The 17,345-nt window shown below is 30.2% G+C and overlaps 1 protein-coding gene across 1 annotated transcript in view; it reads left to right on the forward strand.

The window, feature by feature from the left end:
• The window catches only part of LOC129959137 (uncharacterized), a 62,853-nt gene extending 48,367 nt beyond the window's left edge, over positions 1–14,486 (forward strand). The window contains exons 3-7 of the mRNA XM_056071962.1: positions 2,255–2,373; positions 4,299–4,454; positions 6,045–6,348; positions 12,033–12,179; positions 14,021–14,486. Of these exons, the coding sequence (XP_055927937.1) occupies positions 2,255–2,373; positions 4,299–4,454; positions 6,045–6,348; positions 12,033–12,179; positions 14,021–14,106 (812 nt within the window). The 3' untranslated portion in view covers positions 14,107–14,486. The remainder of the gene's footprint in view (positions 1–2,254; positions 2,374–4,298; positions 4,455–6,044; positions 6,349–12,032; positions 12,180–14,020) is intronic.
• The last annotated feature ends 2,859 nt before the right edge of the window (positions 14,487–17,345 follow it).

Here is a 17,345-nt window from a genome sequence, read left to right on the forward strand (position 1 = left end):
TTAGCAATTATCTGTATCCCAACGTTGAATATTTGCATAGCTATTTTTTATTGTTCTATGTACTTTCATTCTACTTACTTAGAATTTCCATCATAATCTAACGACAATTTAACAGATTGTTCAGTGTCACAGTGATTCGGAGTAGAATCTATGAATCTTGGATAGGTGTCATTCGAAAGAGAATAATAATAATAAAAAGAATAGATTCAATAAAAAAAGGGGTTAATGAACTCGCATTTCCATTTATTATTCCCTTAAATATTTACGCCTTTTTATAATAATATAAATATTCAATTCTTGAAAAGGCTACTACAAACTCTTCATGTAATTTCTTTCATAAACTTTGTGTTTAGTACTATTAGTCCAGAGATGTTAAAAAAAAATTAGAAATGAATAAAATTAACAAATCTATATTAAGTATGAGCCATTTGACTTGAAAGATCGTCAGTTGATTCCTTTGCGTTAAATATTATCCCTTAAGTATTACAAATATGCATTATTTTTGAAAACGCCTTCCATAAACGTGAAGATAAGTTGATTGTAATTATTATATCGAATAAAATCTGTCAGGTATTAACAGGGTATTCATATTAAAATTTCACTTTAAAATTCCTCTATATTGAAAACTTTTGCACCAAAATTTGTCAAACTTGGAGATTGTATAAAAGAGAATCGTAGTGGTTTTTATATCCTTAATAATATTAATAATTAGCATTATTAATACCTCAGTAAGCCATATCAGGGAATAAATGGCACTGCATGCTGCATTCAGAACAGAAGATTTCGACTTAATGTAAAATCCAATATTTCTACAAATTCGAAGTGGCTAGTAAAGAAAAGAAAAAATGCAGTTTTGATGTTGAGATCTATTTATATCTGAATGAGGGGGAAGAGGCAAGAATATCTGCTGAATTTGGTTACAAGAAATTTCTAACGTTGCTAACCATATCCCATTGCATTAACCAAAGTCATCGTCCGGTGAGGTTTCACTAACAGTTTCATGACTGGATTATTCTTTGAATAGTAACCTATTGTAGTATCCATTCATACACCTTAGTTGTAGCTACGAATTTGTGTTAAGAAGATTCATGGCATTAGATCTTCAACAACTTTTCATCTTGGAGTGGTGAACTTTATGTACTATGAGGTTCCACATCACCTTGCTACATGTGTGAAAGAATTGTATAGGTAACACTGCGCAGGTCATAATCGACTAATTAAACAACAGTGTCATTGCTCGATATTTTTTCGATTCATGGTTACTTCGATCCCAGACGCCAAACTATATGATTTTTCGAATATTTGAATGTGTTATTTTAAAAATGTTTATTGTGAATTCATCAGAAATTTATTCAAATTGAAAGATGTCAGCCTTTGACATATTTGGCTAATTTCGACGAATATGAATAATGAAGTTGAAAAACGCTGTTTATTGTGACATCATTAGAAATTTACTAATTTTTTACATTTATAAACTTTATAAAGCTATAAACATTTTTATAAAATCCGTTTGATTAACTTAATGGTTAAGAACGGCTCTTGAGCCATAAAACAACCAAACCAATCAACCATTAGAAATTTATTAAAGTTGAAAGATGTCATTCCTTGACTAATTTCGCCTAATAAAGTTGCAGAAAAGGCATTGCCATCATTTTCTTTATAAAATTTTCTATGATATCAATGTCATTAATAAATCTTGACCCCCTCGCCCCATTACTACTCTCATTATTGCAGGAAATAGAACACTATGACTTCCTTAAATTTACAAATCTGATAACTTTTGAATCGATAATTTCCCTATTTCAGGGATTTCAAATTGAAATTTTAATATTAATATCTTGTATTACCTGAATGCCTCATAATACTACAAAAATAAAGAAAGAATTTTTTTAAAAAGCTGTATGCCTGATTATTATGCTTTCAGATACATTATAGCTTTAAAAAGCTGTGTGTCTGATTATTATGCTTTCAGATACATTATAGCTTTAAAAAGCTGTATGTCTGATTATTATGCCTTCAGATACATTATAGCTTTAAAAAGCTATAGCATCAATTAATAGAAATGAAAATATTCGAATGTTTTAAATTCATATCTGAAAGAGAAATTTACGCGATGCGTCGATACAAAAACACACACGATGTTTGATTTCTGTATTTTATAGTTCTCTTTTCATCATAATTAATTCGAATTTACAAATACACTTTCATTTCCTAGTGATTAAAGGCATGATTCCTTTTGTTTTTATAAATTTAGGAGTGGATGACAATGGAAGTGGATTGGCTGTTATGTTAGAAGTTGCCAGAGCTATTACAGAAGCTCGATGCAGATTGAACCATACTCTCATGTTCGTAGCTTTCGATCACGAAGAAAATGTAAGTCAGAAAATTTATCAGTAGTTTTTAATCCCTGTAGAAATAACGAGACAAAAAAAAAATTCGAATTTTTTATATATTTTATTTAGAATTTTAAATATTTCCGAATGTAACATATATCGCATTAGCAATATTATTATTTTTGTATATTTTGTAGCAAAGAATAGTTCGGTAAAAATATGAAAACATTTATTAATAAAATGAAATTTTTCAAATACTTTTATTAATGAACTGAACGATAAAAAAATCTATTCATTAAAAATCTGCAGAATGAAACAGATTATAAACTGGCAGAAATATTCTGATTAAATTCGAGCATTAATCACATTTATAATATATTTTAATTTTTTAATAAAATTTTAGGATTTCTTTTGTATGATATACTTTGTGACTTATCTTCCTATTCTCTCACACTATTATAATTTTATCTTGGATCCAGATTTTCTTTAATTTTATCTTGGATCCAGATTATCTTCCACATTTTTATTAAATGAATTATGTTTTTCATTTTAGCGCACTGAAGAAGAAACATAAAAAAAAATTCTCACTTTAATCTGTAATTGTTCGCATTTTTTAATTATAAATATGACGGAATCTTGTAATCAATATTTTTTAAAACTCCTGTCCAGATAGCGTTTTTCATATGGAACCAAAATTGAAATGAAATCAACCATTTAACTGACAATTAAATTAAAAAATATATTGATACTGTAATGCCGGAAATTCAACAATTCAACCTACACGAAGATCAAGGTTGCAATCTCGCCATTAACATTAACATTAACAGTAGCTCTGAACGATGCAGCTGAAGCAGCGCCATCTAGAGTTGTAAAACTTAAACAAAGACCTAGGGAATAATCAATATGCTACGCTGCTACCGAACGTTTCTCCTATGTTTTTCTATTTTTTTATTCATTTTTTGCACATTTTTGAAATTAATATTGTAAATTTGATCAAATATGGTAACCTTATTGATCAAATATTGATTATTTGATCAAACAACGTAACCGTAATAAGTAACTGTCACATTAATTAGACTAGTTAATGAATCCACCACAACATATTTTATTGTCATAAGGAGCACACAATGGTCAAAATTTCAGAACTCTAATAATCAATAATTCACTGAAAAGTCGATTACAAAATTCCATCTTAAAAAACACGAAAGAAGTAAAATAAAGTCTGATATAATAAACTGCTTTTCTAAAGAAAAGAATTTCCTGACATGCATTGGACGCTGTTTTAACTGATTTACTAATTATACATCCTACTAAACTGTGCTTTTCATAGTTATTTTTTTTTTCAGATAATGCTTTCAAGTTTTTTAATTCTGGATTAACATGATCCTAATATATTCAAAAGCTACAAGTATCATGATTAACATTTATTTTTTCTTACGCATGTAATAATTTTTAATAGCAGGGCCCGAATTAGCCTAATTGGGGCCGGGGCAAAAACTTCTTGGGGCCCCCTTCTGCGAAAATTTAGCTGAATTCCGCCCTTGAAAGCCATGGATTTACAAAATATAGATATTTTGTGTTCATACGATAGATAAATGAAAAAGTTAACGTAAAAATGACGGATTTTATACTGTACAGATATTTTGTTTGAAAAAAAAGTTCCTTAAAGAAGGAAACGTAAAATAAACTTTCTATTTGATTTAGGGGATCTCTCTGATGTGGGGGACAGGGCAACTGCCCCGTATGCCCCTGCCTTAGTCAGACTCTGTTTAATAGCTACAGTAACAAAAGAAAACTTTATTTATTTATTTTTTCTTTAACAAGGAACGGGTTGTATGTCTTACCCTATGGAATGGTAAATTAAAATATATAAATGATTTCGTGATGAACTAAATGTAATAATAATTTATATCCTATAAGAACATGATTGTTTATCTATTTACAAACATTGCACTTCATTTTTAGGGAGCAATGGGAAGCAATTTCTTCGTCGATCATTATTTAATCCCTGACGAACTGAAGAGAGCTCGGGCCCGTTTCCAAGGAGCTTTCATCTTAGATGGAATCATGAACTATAATGATATTCCCAATACTCAAGAACTTCCTGTGGATTACACTGAAGTAAGTAACGTTTGACTCAGAAACCGTGCCTATAATTTTTGATTCATAGTGATTTTATTCCGTAGAGGGGGGATACGCAGAAAGACCAGCGCTTTTCGGGAGTTCTTTATTAGATATGTTTTTCATTGGGCTATTCTTTCTTGATATTGATATTCATTTCCTTTTTGAATCTTACTAGTTCGCTTTAATTCGAAATCTGTGCAATGTTTCTATATATTGCTTTATAAAAAAAATGAACATTTACTCTTCCGTTTTTAATCCCTATTTTAGTAAAATTACAAACGACTGAAGCATGCGCAGAAGTGCACAGATTATGAAATCGAAAGTATCTGTGTTTGATTTAATATCATAAACATACATGGTGTATTTCCATAACTATAAATCTGGGCTAAAACTAAGAGCATTAAAAGTAAAGCGTACAGTGAAGAGACTAAACGCTGTATCCTGGGATTAATACAGTATCCCTAGTGAGAAACCTTGGAAGTCAGATTTTATCACAAGAGCTATGACAGACATTTAAAAAAGATCAATTGCAAAAGTGTAAAGAGTATCATATTTCATATAAAATTATCCTTCTCATACATCAGTTATTAATTTGAAATCTTGAAACAATTATTCTAAGTATCCTTTAATTATCATGAACTATCTTCACGAAACGGATGAAGATGATGGTTTTAAACAAACAAAAAATTGATTGATTGAACTAACATTTTAGCCAGAAATTTGTGCAGTATTGAGATATTAAGTCGCCGTTAGTTGATTGAACGGTATAGATAATTATCTGAATTCACCAGTAATTATTGATTTATAATCTATAATTCAAATTTCTGTTGGTTAATTCGAGATCAAACTAAAAATTATAAAACAAATTCTTAATATCCTAATTATTTTCATAAATAAAATATGGTCATAGCTTTTTCTCCTCAGCGAACATAATTTTTAAAGTCCTAGAATATATCGAAAATTTAACTGCTGTTCACTGTACTTAATTTAAAAACATAATAAAAAAGCAGTTTCATTTTTTTTTTTAATTTTTGAATACATTACTTGTTTTTACATATTTATAAATTTACTATACTGTTTGTATTGCAATACAATATTGTATGGCTTTTAAAATACTGCAGACATTTTAATTATTAAAATTATTACCTATTTGTTGAAATTATTAATATTATTTAAAGATTTTAATTTTAATTATTGTTATAGTTATTTATTTAAATTACTTACTGTTTATTTATCAATTTGTATTATTTATTAAAGATCGTACGTAGTAAAACCAAATCTTTACTGCCATTTTTACTGCCTCATTCCCTAACTACTTCGTTTATAGATCCCGTTTTTCTTAATTTGAAATGTCAAGTCGAAATTTTACTATAAAGTCGAATTTCCCGTCAGTGTCAAATTAGATTTGCCAAGTTCCATTGTATTTATAGAGAAAATTAATGAAAAAATAAAAAAAAATCATTAATAAAAGGAATGCTTTTCATAATTTAAGTTTATAAAGTAAAATTTTGTGATTTTAGAAATTTTGAACTAGGTATGCTTAAATTATGAAAGATTTCTTACAATTTTTTTTATTCTTTATTCTAGTCTCTTCCAGGTTTTCAATACTTTGTGAATAATACTGGTAATCGAGGTAATTTCTTAGCTATGATTTCAAGAAATGAAATGGATAACCATCTGAGTAGAAAACTAATGGACGCTTGGCAAGATCTTGGAAACCATCAATACAAGCTGTTTAATTTAGCCGTGGATATGGGCAATTCTATTCCAGATCCATCAGTCATTCAGAAACATCTGAACTTTTTAAGAAGTGATCATGCCACTTTCTGGTACCACAATTCCTCCTCTCATTTCCCGGATTCACTGAACGCTGTACTTTTGACAGACACAGGTTAGTTTAGTATATATTTTATTTAAGGTGTAACAGAAAAAATGGTCACAACTAAAAGGGGTAATAGAATATCACCTCTTTTAGTTCCTGTTCAAAGACAGAATTATTTTATTCATGTTCAAAGGCAGTATGTTCAAGCTTATCATTCATGTTCAAAGGCAGTATGTTCAGGCTTATCATCCATGTTCAAAGGCAGAAATTTTATTCATGTTCGATGGCAACATATTCAGATTTATCTTCATGTTCAAAAGCAGAATTTATTATTATTGGGGAAGAAAACAGTTTTTTTAAATTCTATTATAAAATTTCGAAAATTGAAGTAAGCTATGTTGCCAGCTAAACGACTAAATGTCAAAAACCAACTGGAATGTTTCTCTCGAAACTTTCTCACATACTTGTGCAAGTTTGAGATTCGAACTCGCAACGTTAGGGTTCGTAGCCGCGTAACAAAGCCACTAGACAAAAGTGTACACTCTCTTCCGGAGGTTGTTATCTGGCGTATGAAGTTACCACCACAATATTCCCCCACCAGTGAGTCGGTAGAGTTTATCGCGCTAGTTATGGCGAGCGACGAACGTTGTTATCGCGCCAAGTGTTATGGCGGGCGACGGCGAGCGTGTGTGAGTGGTTGCTGCCGGTAGATGAAGCCACGACATCTGAATGAAGGATGAGGTTGTTCAGAACCAGGGTCACCAATGTGCAGGTTTGAGACTCGAACTCGCAACGTTAGGGTTCGTAGCCGCGTAACAAAGCCACTAGACAAAAGTGTACACTCTCTTCCGGAGGTAGTTATTTGGCTTATGAAGTTACCACCACATACTCTTTAATACATTCGTTTGTTTATATCAATGGCGAAAAATCATTTAGAATTTTTTCTTGTCGGGTTATGAAAGGTTGTGTGAATCAGATGCCTTTCAGTAATTTGAAGAGTTTAAAATCATCTATCTCAGCTGCTATTCAATATCTATAACTCCTCAAAGACTTGCAAATGCCTATCGTGTAAATAAATATCGCTTGAATGTATTTTGCGCACTCAAAGGATCTCATGTTAATATTTATTCACTTTAGCTAATCTAGTATATAATTTTACAAATTACATTTTTTTCTATACCTTATAGTTTTTCTTTTAACCCTTTCTAAGGCCGTGGGAAGTATGCTTTCCACCAAATTTATCAATCTTTGTATGAAATTATGTAGGTTGGCATAAGTTCTGACAAATTTTTTTAGAAAGACAGAAACTCAGATGCTTCAGTTCTTTATCTCACACAAAATGATGTGTCTTGGTTTGTCACTTAATTATTAATTAACCAAATTAATTAATTAATTAATTAAATTTAATTTATCTAATAAACTAAATGAATCCCTTTTCTTATTCTAATTTCAAGCCTAAAATATTTTAACATAATATGACTAGAAAAAAATGGCCCTTTAAAGGGTTAAATAATTTTGTAAACTGTCCAAAATTTCCCAGATACCCTGTTTCACTAAAATCACATCAAAATTCGTCGATCATGAAAAATAGTATTCGACTCGAGTATTTCTGGTTATTTTCATTTAGCATGTTTAATATACGAACCGGCCGGCGACCTGGCATAGGGGTAGCGCGTCTTCCCCGTGATCTGGGCGTCCCGGGTTCGAGTCCCGGTTTGGGCATGGTTGTTCTTCTGTTGTTCTATCTGTGAGATGTGTGAATGTGCCCTCCTGTAAAAAGGGGTTGTGCAAGCGAATGAATGATGCGTGAGTGGCAAAGTCGTACTCTTGGCCCTAGTTGGCGCTGCTATAAAAAATAAGAGACGTTCCCCCTCAGGCTTAAATCGCTGTCTTCGTAACAGCGGGCTTGTCAGTGGCAAGTGCCATAAGAAACAAACAAACAAACAATATACGAACCTACCTTTTCGCTAAATTAATTGTGCGGAAAAATAGAATGCGCACGATTTTATTTGAGATCGGAAAAGCAAGATCGACATGAAGAATGTTCTTAGAATACAACACGCTTCTGGACATCTGCTTCCATTGGTGGATATCCGACTAGGCAGATTAGACAGCTGCATAGGGGGCCACAAGAAGATAAATTTAAAAAAATTATTTCCCTAATTGCCAAATAAGTACGCTTGTAAAAAAATATAAATTCGATGAGTTATAAAAATATTACAATAATGGAAACACTTTATCAAATATAATTGGTCAGGTTTCTATATACTTCATTATTGTTCAATTAGTAATTAGAATATTTATAAAACCAAATATCTGCTCTAAATTTCGATATCAAATAGTTTGGAATCATAATAAGCAAATAATGTTCACAAAGTAAATAAAATTTTTAAAAAATCAACCTAAAATAAATAACATGATAAAAATATGCTGATATGGGAAACTAAAATGACCGTTCTGTTAAAAGAGCGGCCTGATAATATGTATAGCTTTGAATTGCAGAATACATAAATTTGTCACAGCCTGCGGTATTATATAAAGCCTTTTTAAACATCTTGATAAATAAAATGTATGGAAACCAAAACAAACAAAAAAAAATCTCAACTTTGCATGTGTAAAAGATAACAAAAGGAAGAACAGCCTTGTTGTTTATCGGAAATCAAAAATAACAGTTGAAATTCAATACAGTTGAGCCTCTCCAGAAGTGCGGAGGATTCTAAAGTAGTACAAAACTCATCCCACGTGTTTTTTTTTTTTTTTTTTGTATGTTTAGTGTGAAGCTTTGAAAGGATGCAGTTATACCAAGTGCATGCTGTTATTTGATTTCTTTTTCTGGGACCATATCAAACAATAGGTGTTTGTTCCCTCTTTACCAACTGATGCCGATACACTTAAAAGACTTGTATATCTGCAGGCTTTCAAAACATCATATCAGACATGCTTGATATCGCTCGTATTTTTGATGTGCTTATAATGAACACTTATATCTGTGTTAAATTTAAATTTTCACCTGTTATTTGAAATTGCTGATGAACACGGAGGCTGTACTTCGTTTTATTTCCTTTTAACAGCCTTGCAAAATTGGAATACTCATTTATTATTACCCTGTATATATTAAAGAAATTTCACTGCAGTTATATTAGTTTCGTCTATTGAAATGTGCAATTCACGAGCCTGAAATTCATCAGGGTTGGGAATTGCACTCTTTATTTTTGAACCAGAATTAAGGATTAACATTCCTATTAAGCTGAGCCTCTTAAGAAATGAATTATAAAATTTATAAGTTTTTAAAATGTAGACGATAATTTAGGCCGTGAGTCATTTACAACCATCTTTAACCTTTCCATCCAAGAGAAGGTAAGTAGAATTTCGATCTATAATCGAATATAATCGATTTTAGAATCTTCTCCCTTTACCTCAAGTTCTGGTCTTCCATATTTTAATCGAGTACCGTAGCGCCATCTGGAGACATGATTAATGAATAAATATTTGAATTTTCTTAAATTCGGAATGTAGTTAAACACAATTAAGATGAACCGGTTAGCTGCGGAATTTATTTTTACAAGTCCCTCATTCGGTGCGTAATTAAAATCAAGCGATGACGTGTATACAAGTCGAACGCAATACAAATGGTTTCATAATAAATTTTGTGAAAAAATTACAGTAAAGCGAATAAGATTTCATTTTTATTAGATAAAAAAATAACAATTCTTTGTTCAAATGGTAATGTTCTGGAAAATTTAAAATTTCCAAAGACGCAAATATGTAGTGGTGTAGCTTGTATAAAGTTGGGGAAATGTTTTCCGAAGAGATGTAGGTTTTGCAGCTGTACTTTGTCGACAAATGCTATAGTCGACAATAGTTAAAAAAAAATCACAAAAAAGGTTTTTATTATTATTATTATAAGTACCACGTTGTTTCCACAAACCTTCATAGTTCCCGCATTTTATTTATCTTGTTAAAATTGTGATCAGGGAATACCCGATATTCAAATAAAATACAAGAAAATCCCGATATACAAGTAATGTACGGAGAATACCTGATACATTGGTGAAAATCGACTCATTTTGTAAAAAGCAATACACTGTACGGGGAATAATTTCTGTACCAAATAATTAAACTTAATTGCTTTTTAATTTATAGAGGCTTACTGGTATTAGAAAGAAAGCATACGACTAAATGATATTTATATTACATCCTGCTGAAATTTTGAGTTTTTATATCGAACTGTAATTTTTTTATTTTACATGACATGTAGACACGTCAAACGTACGTCAATAGAGTTTTGGTTCTACATGTATGCTCGTCAAATGCGCTTAACTGGTTAACAACATATTTTTTTAAAAATATAGTTCGAAAAAAGAGAAAAGGAAAATGAATTCAAAAATGATTTTTTTAATTTTCTTCCCATTATTAAAAATAAAAATTGAAGTTAATGTTATAATTGTTGGAAATAAATAAATGTAATTTACGGGGCGTGACAGACATGAGACAAATGTAACTGGGCATGCTTTTAAACAGGCTGTATGATATTGTGCTGCATTATTTCATTATGCTTCTTTTTTCACCTGCAAAAAGCTCGATAGATTCTAAAAGTATATTTGAAATATAAAACGTGAGCATGAGTTGGCTCATTAACAATTTTTGCAGCAATGAAGCATTTCGCACAATATTTCCCTCTTAAATTTCTTTAAAAGAGGGAAATATTGCGACTATTCAATAAATATATATAAATTGGTTTATAAATGAGGATAATGTATTTTGAGAAATACAGATATGAAATGCTGTTAAAAATTATCATTAAAAATCATTATTTAATTTATTTAGTTAAAGAAAAATTATTATTTAGTTTAGTTTTAATTAATTAAACAAGGTTAAAATGTAGTTAAAAATATTAATATAGAAATAAAATTCTATATTAAAGGTATTAGAAAATTTGTAATTTTATAACGTGCTATCTTTGTGAAAAAATTAATAGTATACAGCTTTATTGAATATTAAAATTCCTACAATGGTGCTATGCCGCCCATCAAAATAATTCTGCAATTTTTAACATAAAAAAACACAAAATTTTGAGAAGCATCTATTTAACTTTAAAAAATGAAGAAAATCCAGGATTCGAGAACTAGCAAAATTCACTGTATTTTCTGAAAATATTTCTTACTAATTCTTTTCCCGCGTGAGAATATATTTGAAGTGTTATGAATATTTAAAACAAATTTTATTTTGTGACCTTGAGATTGTCTTCTCTTGAGGATTGGAGGATTGCGGGATCAAGGCCCGATTTCACAAGATCCACCATATTTGTACGCTTGATACACGTTAAATTTGTCAAGCATTCTCCGAATGGAGGGTGGAGGCTCAAGTGTCGTCGTTCTTGTTTTCTGAACATGGTTAAAAAAACCATAATAAACCAAAAGAAACTATTTCTGAGTTAGCATACAAATACAATAATTAAAAAAATAGGTTTTCATTCTTGATATTTTAGATTATTTTTAGTTTTCTATAAAGAGTGTTACATGGAAGTTAAAGAACAAGGATTTCACTGTACATGAATCGAAAATCGTTCAAGAATATTCTATATTTAAAATAAGATACGTTGTATTTTCCCAACGTATTCTACTGTAAATTCGTTTTAAACGATAACTCTCTTGACTCACAGAAAAAAAAAAATATTCTGTGATTCCACGTACATACCAGAATAAGTAATTGTACATCAAACATACCTATTTGAAAAAGCATTTCCATTCCAGGACCTTTTAGAGGAAAAATGAAGGAATGCTACCACTCCAAATGTGACGACTTGACTGTCATAACTCCAGAAAAACTCCAATTTGCCAAGAAGACAGCCGATGCTTTGACAGCAACGCTAGTAGAATTGACGAGTGCCACTGGAGCGGGTAAGGAAATTTGTTTCCAAAACACACACACACACACACCCCTTTAAAATCGTAATATATATATATATATATATATATATATATATATATATATATATTAGTTCATTAGAATACAGCCTGGCTTCGTCTTTCATCATTTATATAAATGTCTTCAGTTATTTTTAATACGATCTGAAAATCTTGAGATTATAATTGTTGGCGATCTTTAACTGTTGGCGATTTGTTTTATGTGAATCACATTAGGATTACACAGACAAACGGATTATTTTTAATCACTATTGTTTGTGATAATTTTTGCAAAACGAACTGCCATTTATTAGGAACTCTACAATTGTGTAGTCCGCCAAACTGTATGGGATATTGAAACAAAATTTCTGTGTTTTCCATTTTAAGAGAATTAGGACAGAACACTTTACGTTGAACACCAAAGTTATTAACATAAAATTAGAAAGCAAAAAAATTTATATATAACAAAAACGTGACTGCATGTCAAATTTATGCATTGAAACGACAATTTATTCCTTTTGGAAGCATATTGCGCACAGCTTAATGTTATCACATGAGAACGTGCTTGGAGGGTTAAATAATTTGAAAAAAAAATCTAATAAAAAAAATCTTCATCTTTTGTTACTATGTATTATTTTCCGGCTTAAAGTCTTATGTCTGGATCAGAAATCTTGGGAAAATAGCCTTATTTTGAAATGAATCCGTTTCTCCTTTTATCCTACTTTTTGCTTTACCCCTTCACAATACATGATTTTAAAAATCTATGCATATAAAAGGTAATGTACGTTTGTGTCTTATTATAGCTATCCTCTATAGACTAAAAAATTACTGGACAGATTTTATTCAAATTTTGCATAGAAATGATGCATACAGATATATTCTCGAAAGTTTTATGATAATTTATCGAATAGTTATTTTTTATTAATTAAAAAATATTTTTAATCCCTTTGCAATTCGCGCCTTCCTTCCCCACACCGATGAGGCAAGACTTTAAAAGAGTTTCGTCGATTGTTTCAAACGAAAATATTTATTTTTTTAGTATTTTATGCATTGAAAACTAAACACTGTTATTTAATCGACTTTTCAGATTTATTCTGATGTACTTCTGAATTAAATTAAAAAAAGAATGAAGAAAATTAAAAACTTATAATTTTTATCACCACTGAAGGCATGGAAAATTAAACTCGATTTTCATGCATACGCGGTGTGAAACGGGAAAGTTAAATTTTATGAAGTTTCATAATGTGCAGTTATTTAATGTCTTGAAAGTTTCTTATTTTTCAATATTAATTGTGATGATTTTACAGCCGTGTCTTTTGTTGTTAACAAGTTATTTTTTTTTTAATTATTTTTAATTTAGTAAAATATTAATTGTAATCTCTTATCATTTGCTTTTATTTAACTGATTTGGATATCGTGGAGTTAATCTGAATGATTTTGGATTTTAAGCCGATATTTTAATTTCAATAAAAAGTTCAAAGATTATATGCATTAAAAAATTTACACATCGAATAACGTATCAATTAGTACAATATAAAAGCGATAAAATTTTATCTTGACGATATTCCGAGTATTTGAGCCTGGTGCATAGATATCCTCTAACAACATCATTTGCTACTGCACTAATTTAATTATTAAATTTAATCTAAGACTTACTTAAAATCATGGAATTCATCCAACAACAAAAGCCTAATTTTTTACGAGTAATAGTTTCAGACAATGAAAATGCATACATAAACATTAATTTAAAAATAAGAAATTTTTAAAAATAGAATTATTGAAATGTGAAAAAATAACCTTTCGCTTTCTAATTTATAATTCATTTTCATTCCTAGGTCGCCAAATTCAAGCATCTTGGCTCGTCATAACCCTTCACGCCATGGCATTATTTTATGCAGCCAAGCTTTTGCGCTACTTGTGATGGTCTTTGGATAACGAGGATTAAGGGAACTTTGCTTTTCAGTAAAACTTAAAATATTAAAGCCAAAAATAATCAATGTCTGGTCATGTTACTTTTTCGGCATTAAAGATGAATCCTTTTGACGTAAACTCCCATGATGTTATTATGAGCATAGTGTTTACTCTATTAAATTATCCGAAACATGCAGGGCATTGAAACTTTGGCATTTTCTGTGTAATTTGGTGGAAAGCTTTAGCACTGTAAAAAATTTTCCAGCAAATAAAAAGGCGAGAATATTTCTTTTTATATCAAAATCCTTTTCTGTTATTAAATTAAACCTATGCCTTCGGCGATTTGTATATGAGCTGTCTATTATGTATCTGTAAATCATTTTTAATGTGTTTTTAATTCAGAATAAAGATTTTATTAATTTGTTTAATTTTCATTCATTCATGAAAAACAATTATACGCTTTTAATTCATATATTTAAATATTATAACAAAAATCAGCATACCTTGGAACTACTGTTATTAACATATTCGAAACGGCTCATTTTTGATGTCATCTCCTGCGGCCAAAATTCTATACTGATAACTGCAATTCAATCATTGCACTGGGTTACCCGCCTGTTAGCACACACAGTATGCAATCCAATATCGAATGGGTAAATATTTGAAATTAATTGCATTGGTTAAAATATTACTTTTCAGAAAACCTGTGACAATTCACCAACAAAATTCTTTTGGGGTCTGTTTCATATTCTAAATACGGAAAATAAAAAGGTATGTTATCAGAATCTTTCAATAACCTCAGAAGCTAGAATATTTTTCAAGTACAGATGTATACGACATACCCTAAGAGATCCCTAAAATAGAAATCGCTTGACATTCACTGGGATGGGTGTAAATATTTAGACAGAAATCAACTAATAAATTATCAAATCACGGCACTGATGAAATAGTTAAATTGGTTCTAAAAGGAAGAAATCATTATTCGAAGTCTGGAATTTCATAATTCGATTTCCAGAATTCGATAATGGTCAATTTAATATTTGGATAAGATCCCACAAAGTAAGGCGAAACTTTAAACGGCCTGTATTTTTGCTTCAGATATATTGCTAAAAAGCTATGAAACAGATTCATTTCTTAAACATGAGATGAAAATTATTTATCCATAATATCCATGAGCAGAAATCGGCAATCGAGTTGTTCGAATGTCTACTGCTGTCGCCTCGTACGCCCAATAAGCATTTCCAGAAAGTTGACTGGGGGGGGGGGTAAAGGGGTGATTCTTATGTTGAACTGCTACAGCCTTAAATCATCATGAAACCATTTTCTTTTTTGTGATGAGTTTATGTTTCTTTCGATAGCTTTTGACATTCAAGGTAAGCCAAATATTTTAATCTGCTTCTTCTACATACTGCAGTTCCTTAATGACTTCAAGCGCAATTTGATTTTCACTGGGCTCTAAAAAATTGTTCCTTTTAAGTTCTCAATTTCGATTCTTTTCTTGAAAACTCCTTCTATATCAGCTTGCCCATGAAAAAGTATTAAAAATGTGTGTATTGTTTTCCACAATTGGTTGAAGCTTTTACCTTTTTCGAAATGCCCATATAAGAAAGCTAAATATTTTTAACACCTTGACTGCCTTGGGGGTCACCGGTGACAGGATCCATATAACTTACATTGTAAAAAATTCAGCGCGGCAGTCAACGTGTTAATGAATTATATCTCAGAAGCTTTGAAGAATTTAGTATAATTGCATTATTTAAAAAAGAATTCAATTCAATTAATATATAATCGCATTTATTTTTTTCTGATATGCTGTATTTTCACAAAATGAGACAAGACAGTTTTCATTTTGTTGTAACAATAATTATTTGAAACCAATTTTCTTGGATCAATACAATATATGCGCCTAACTATTCTGCAACTAATTGGAGATTTTTCTAAAATTTTTAGCGTATTCAAAATAAATTTTTGGCAACTTAAGTTTAAATCAAAAATATCTACTTCAGTAATATTAAGGGTTTTAAAATCTCGCCTCCAATGAATCCAAGGCTTAATTTAGAAAAAGAGACAAGAAATGACTTGTCTTCACAATTAAATTTTAATAACTTATAAAAACTATCTGTAATTTCCAAAGACTTTTCTTCACAACATTAGTATTTTTAAAGATTTTCAACAATGAACGACGTAATAGATTTATTAGACTGATAAAGATTTAAAATAGTATATCATTTGGGCCAAAAAAATTATTTTAACACATATCAAATTATATTTAATAGCCTATAATACTATGGCATATGATTTATAGACGGGTTTTGGAAGCTTTCCCTTTTCAACACTCTGGACTGGACATAATTTTTTACATCATCCCGAATTTATAACATTCTTTCAGCTGCTAGCACATTTACGAGCCATCTACGGCAGTAAAATTTACAAGGCGAGAAATTTTAATATAGTCTTTTTTACGAGTTCGGGGATCTTCAAATAACTAATAAAGGACTAAACAGATTGTCCAAATTCCACTCTTTTGATTCATTTCCATCTTTAAACGCATAATTTAAAATATGCAAACAATAACTGCCTATATTTATCATCTCTGATTTGTTCTTGGAGTGTGAGGAATAATTTATAGTTAACTGCCGATACATAAATTGTAATTTGCATCACCTTCATAAGATCTAACTTATTTGTGGCATTATAAAATGTTTTTAAAGTGCATTATTCATTGGTTACGGGCGCTTTCTCTACTTTAATTATTAGGCCGATTCATTATTTTCTGCGCATTCAACAATCGCCGCGAACTTTATGAAAGTCACAATTTTCGGCCTCGGAATTTTCGCTTTTGCACTGTAGATAAAACAGTTTTCACTTTCGTAAATTTTCGTGTTGGGAACTGAAATCAGGGGGAAATGAAGGCCTCAGAATAGAAATGGGGATTCTTTTACTGGTTTGAAACAAAAATCATGGCTTCTTTAAGGACCCCTAAAAGAATTATGGATATATAATGCCAGTGAGGATATTGTTAAATATAAAAGATTTTATTTTTAAGAAATGAAAACCAAACTTGGAAATTAATTATAATCGCACTATTCAGGCGAATGAATATTTATCTCATTACAAAAAAGGTTTATTTCTAATAAAAAAATGAAACAGAAACATTTAACCTTGTTAAAATAATTCTTGATTCCGTTTCTTTCCTTAACAATTATAAACAGATTTTTATAACCAAACGTAAAAATAAAATGCACCGAT

The sequence above is a fragment of the Argiope bruennichi genome, chromosome X1, assembly GCF_947563725.1.
Source record: "Argiope bruennichi chromosome X1, qqArgBrue1.1, whole genome shotgun sequence".
In the NCBI taxonomy this organism is placed as follows: Eukaryota; Metazoa; Arthropoda; class Arachnida; order Araneae; family Araneidae; genus Argiope; species Argiope bruennichi.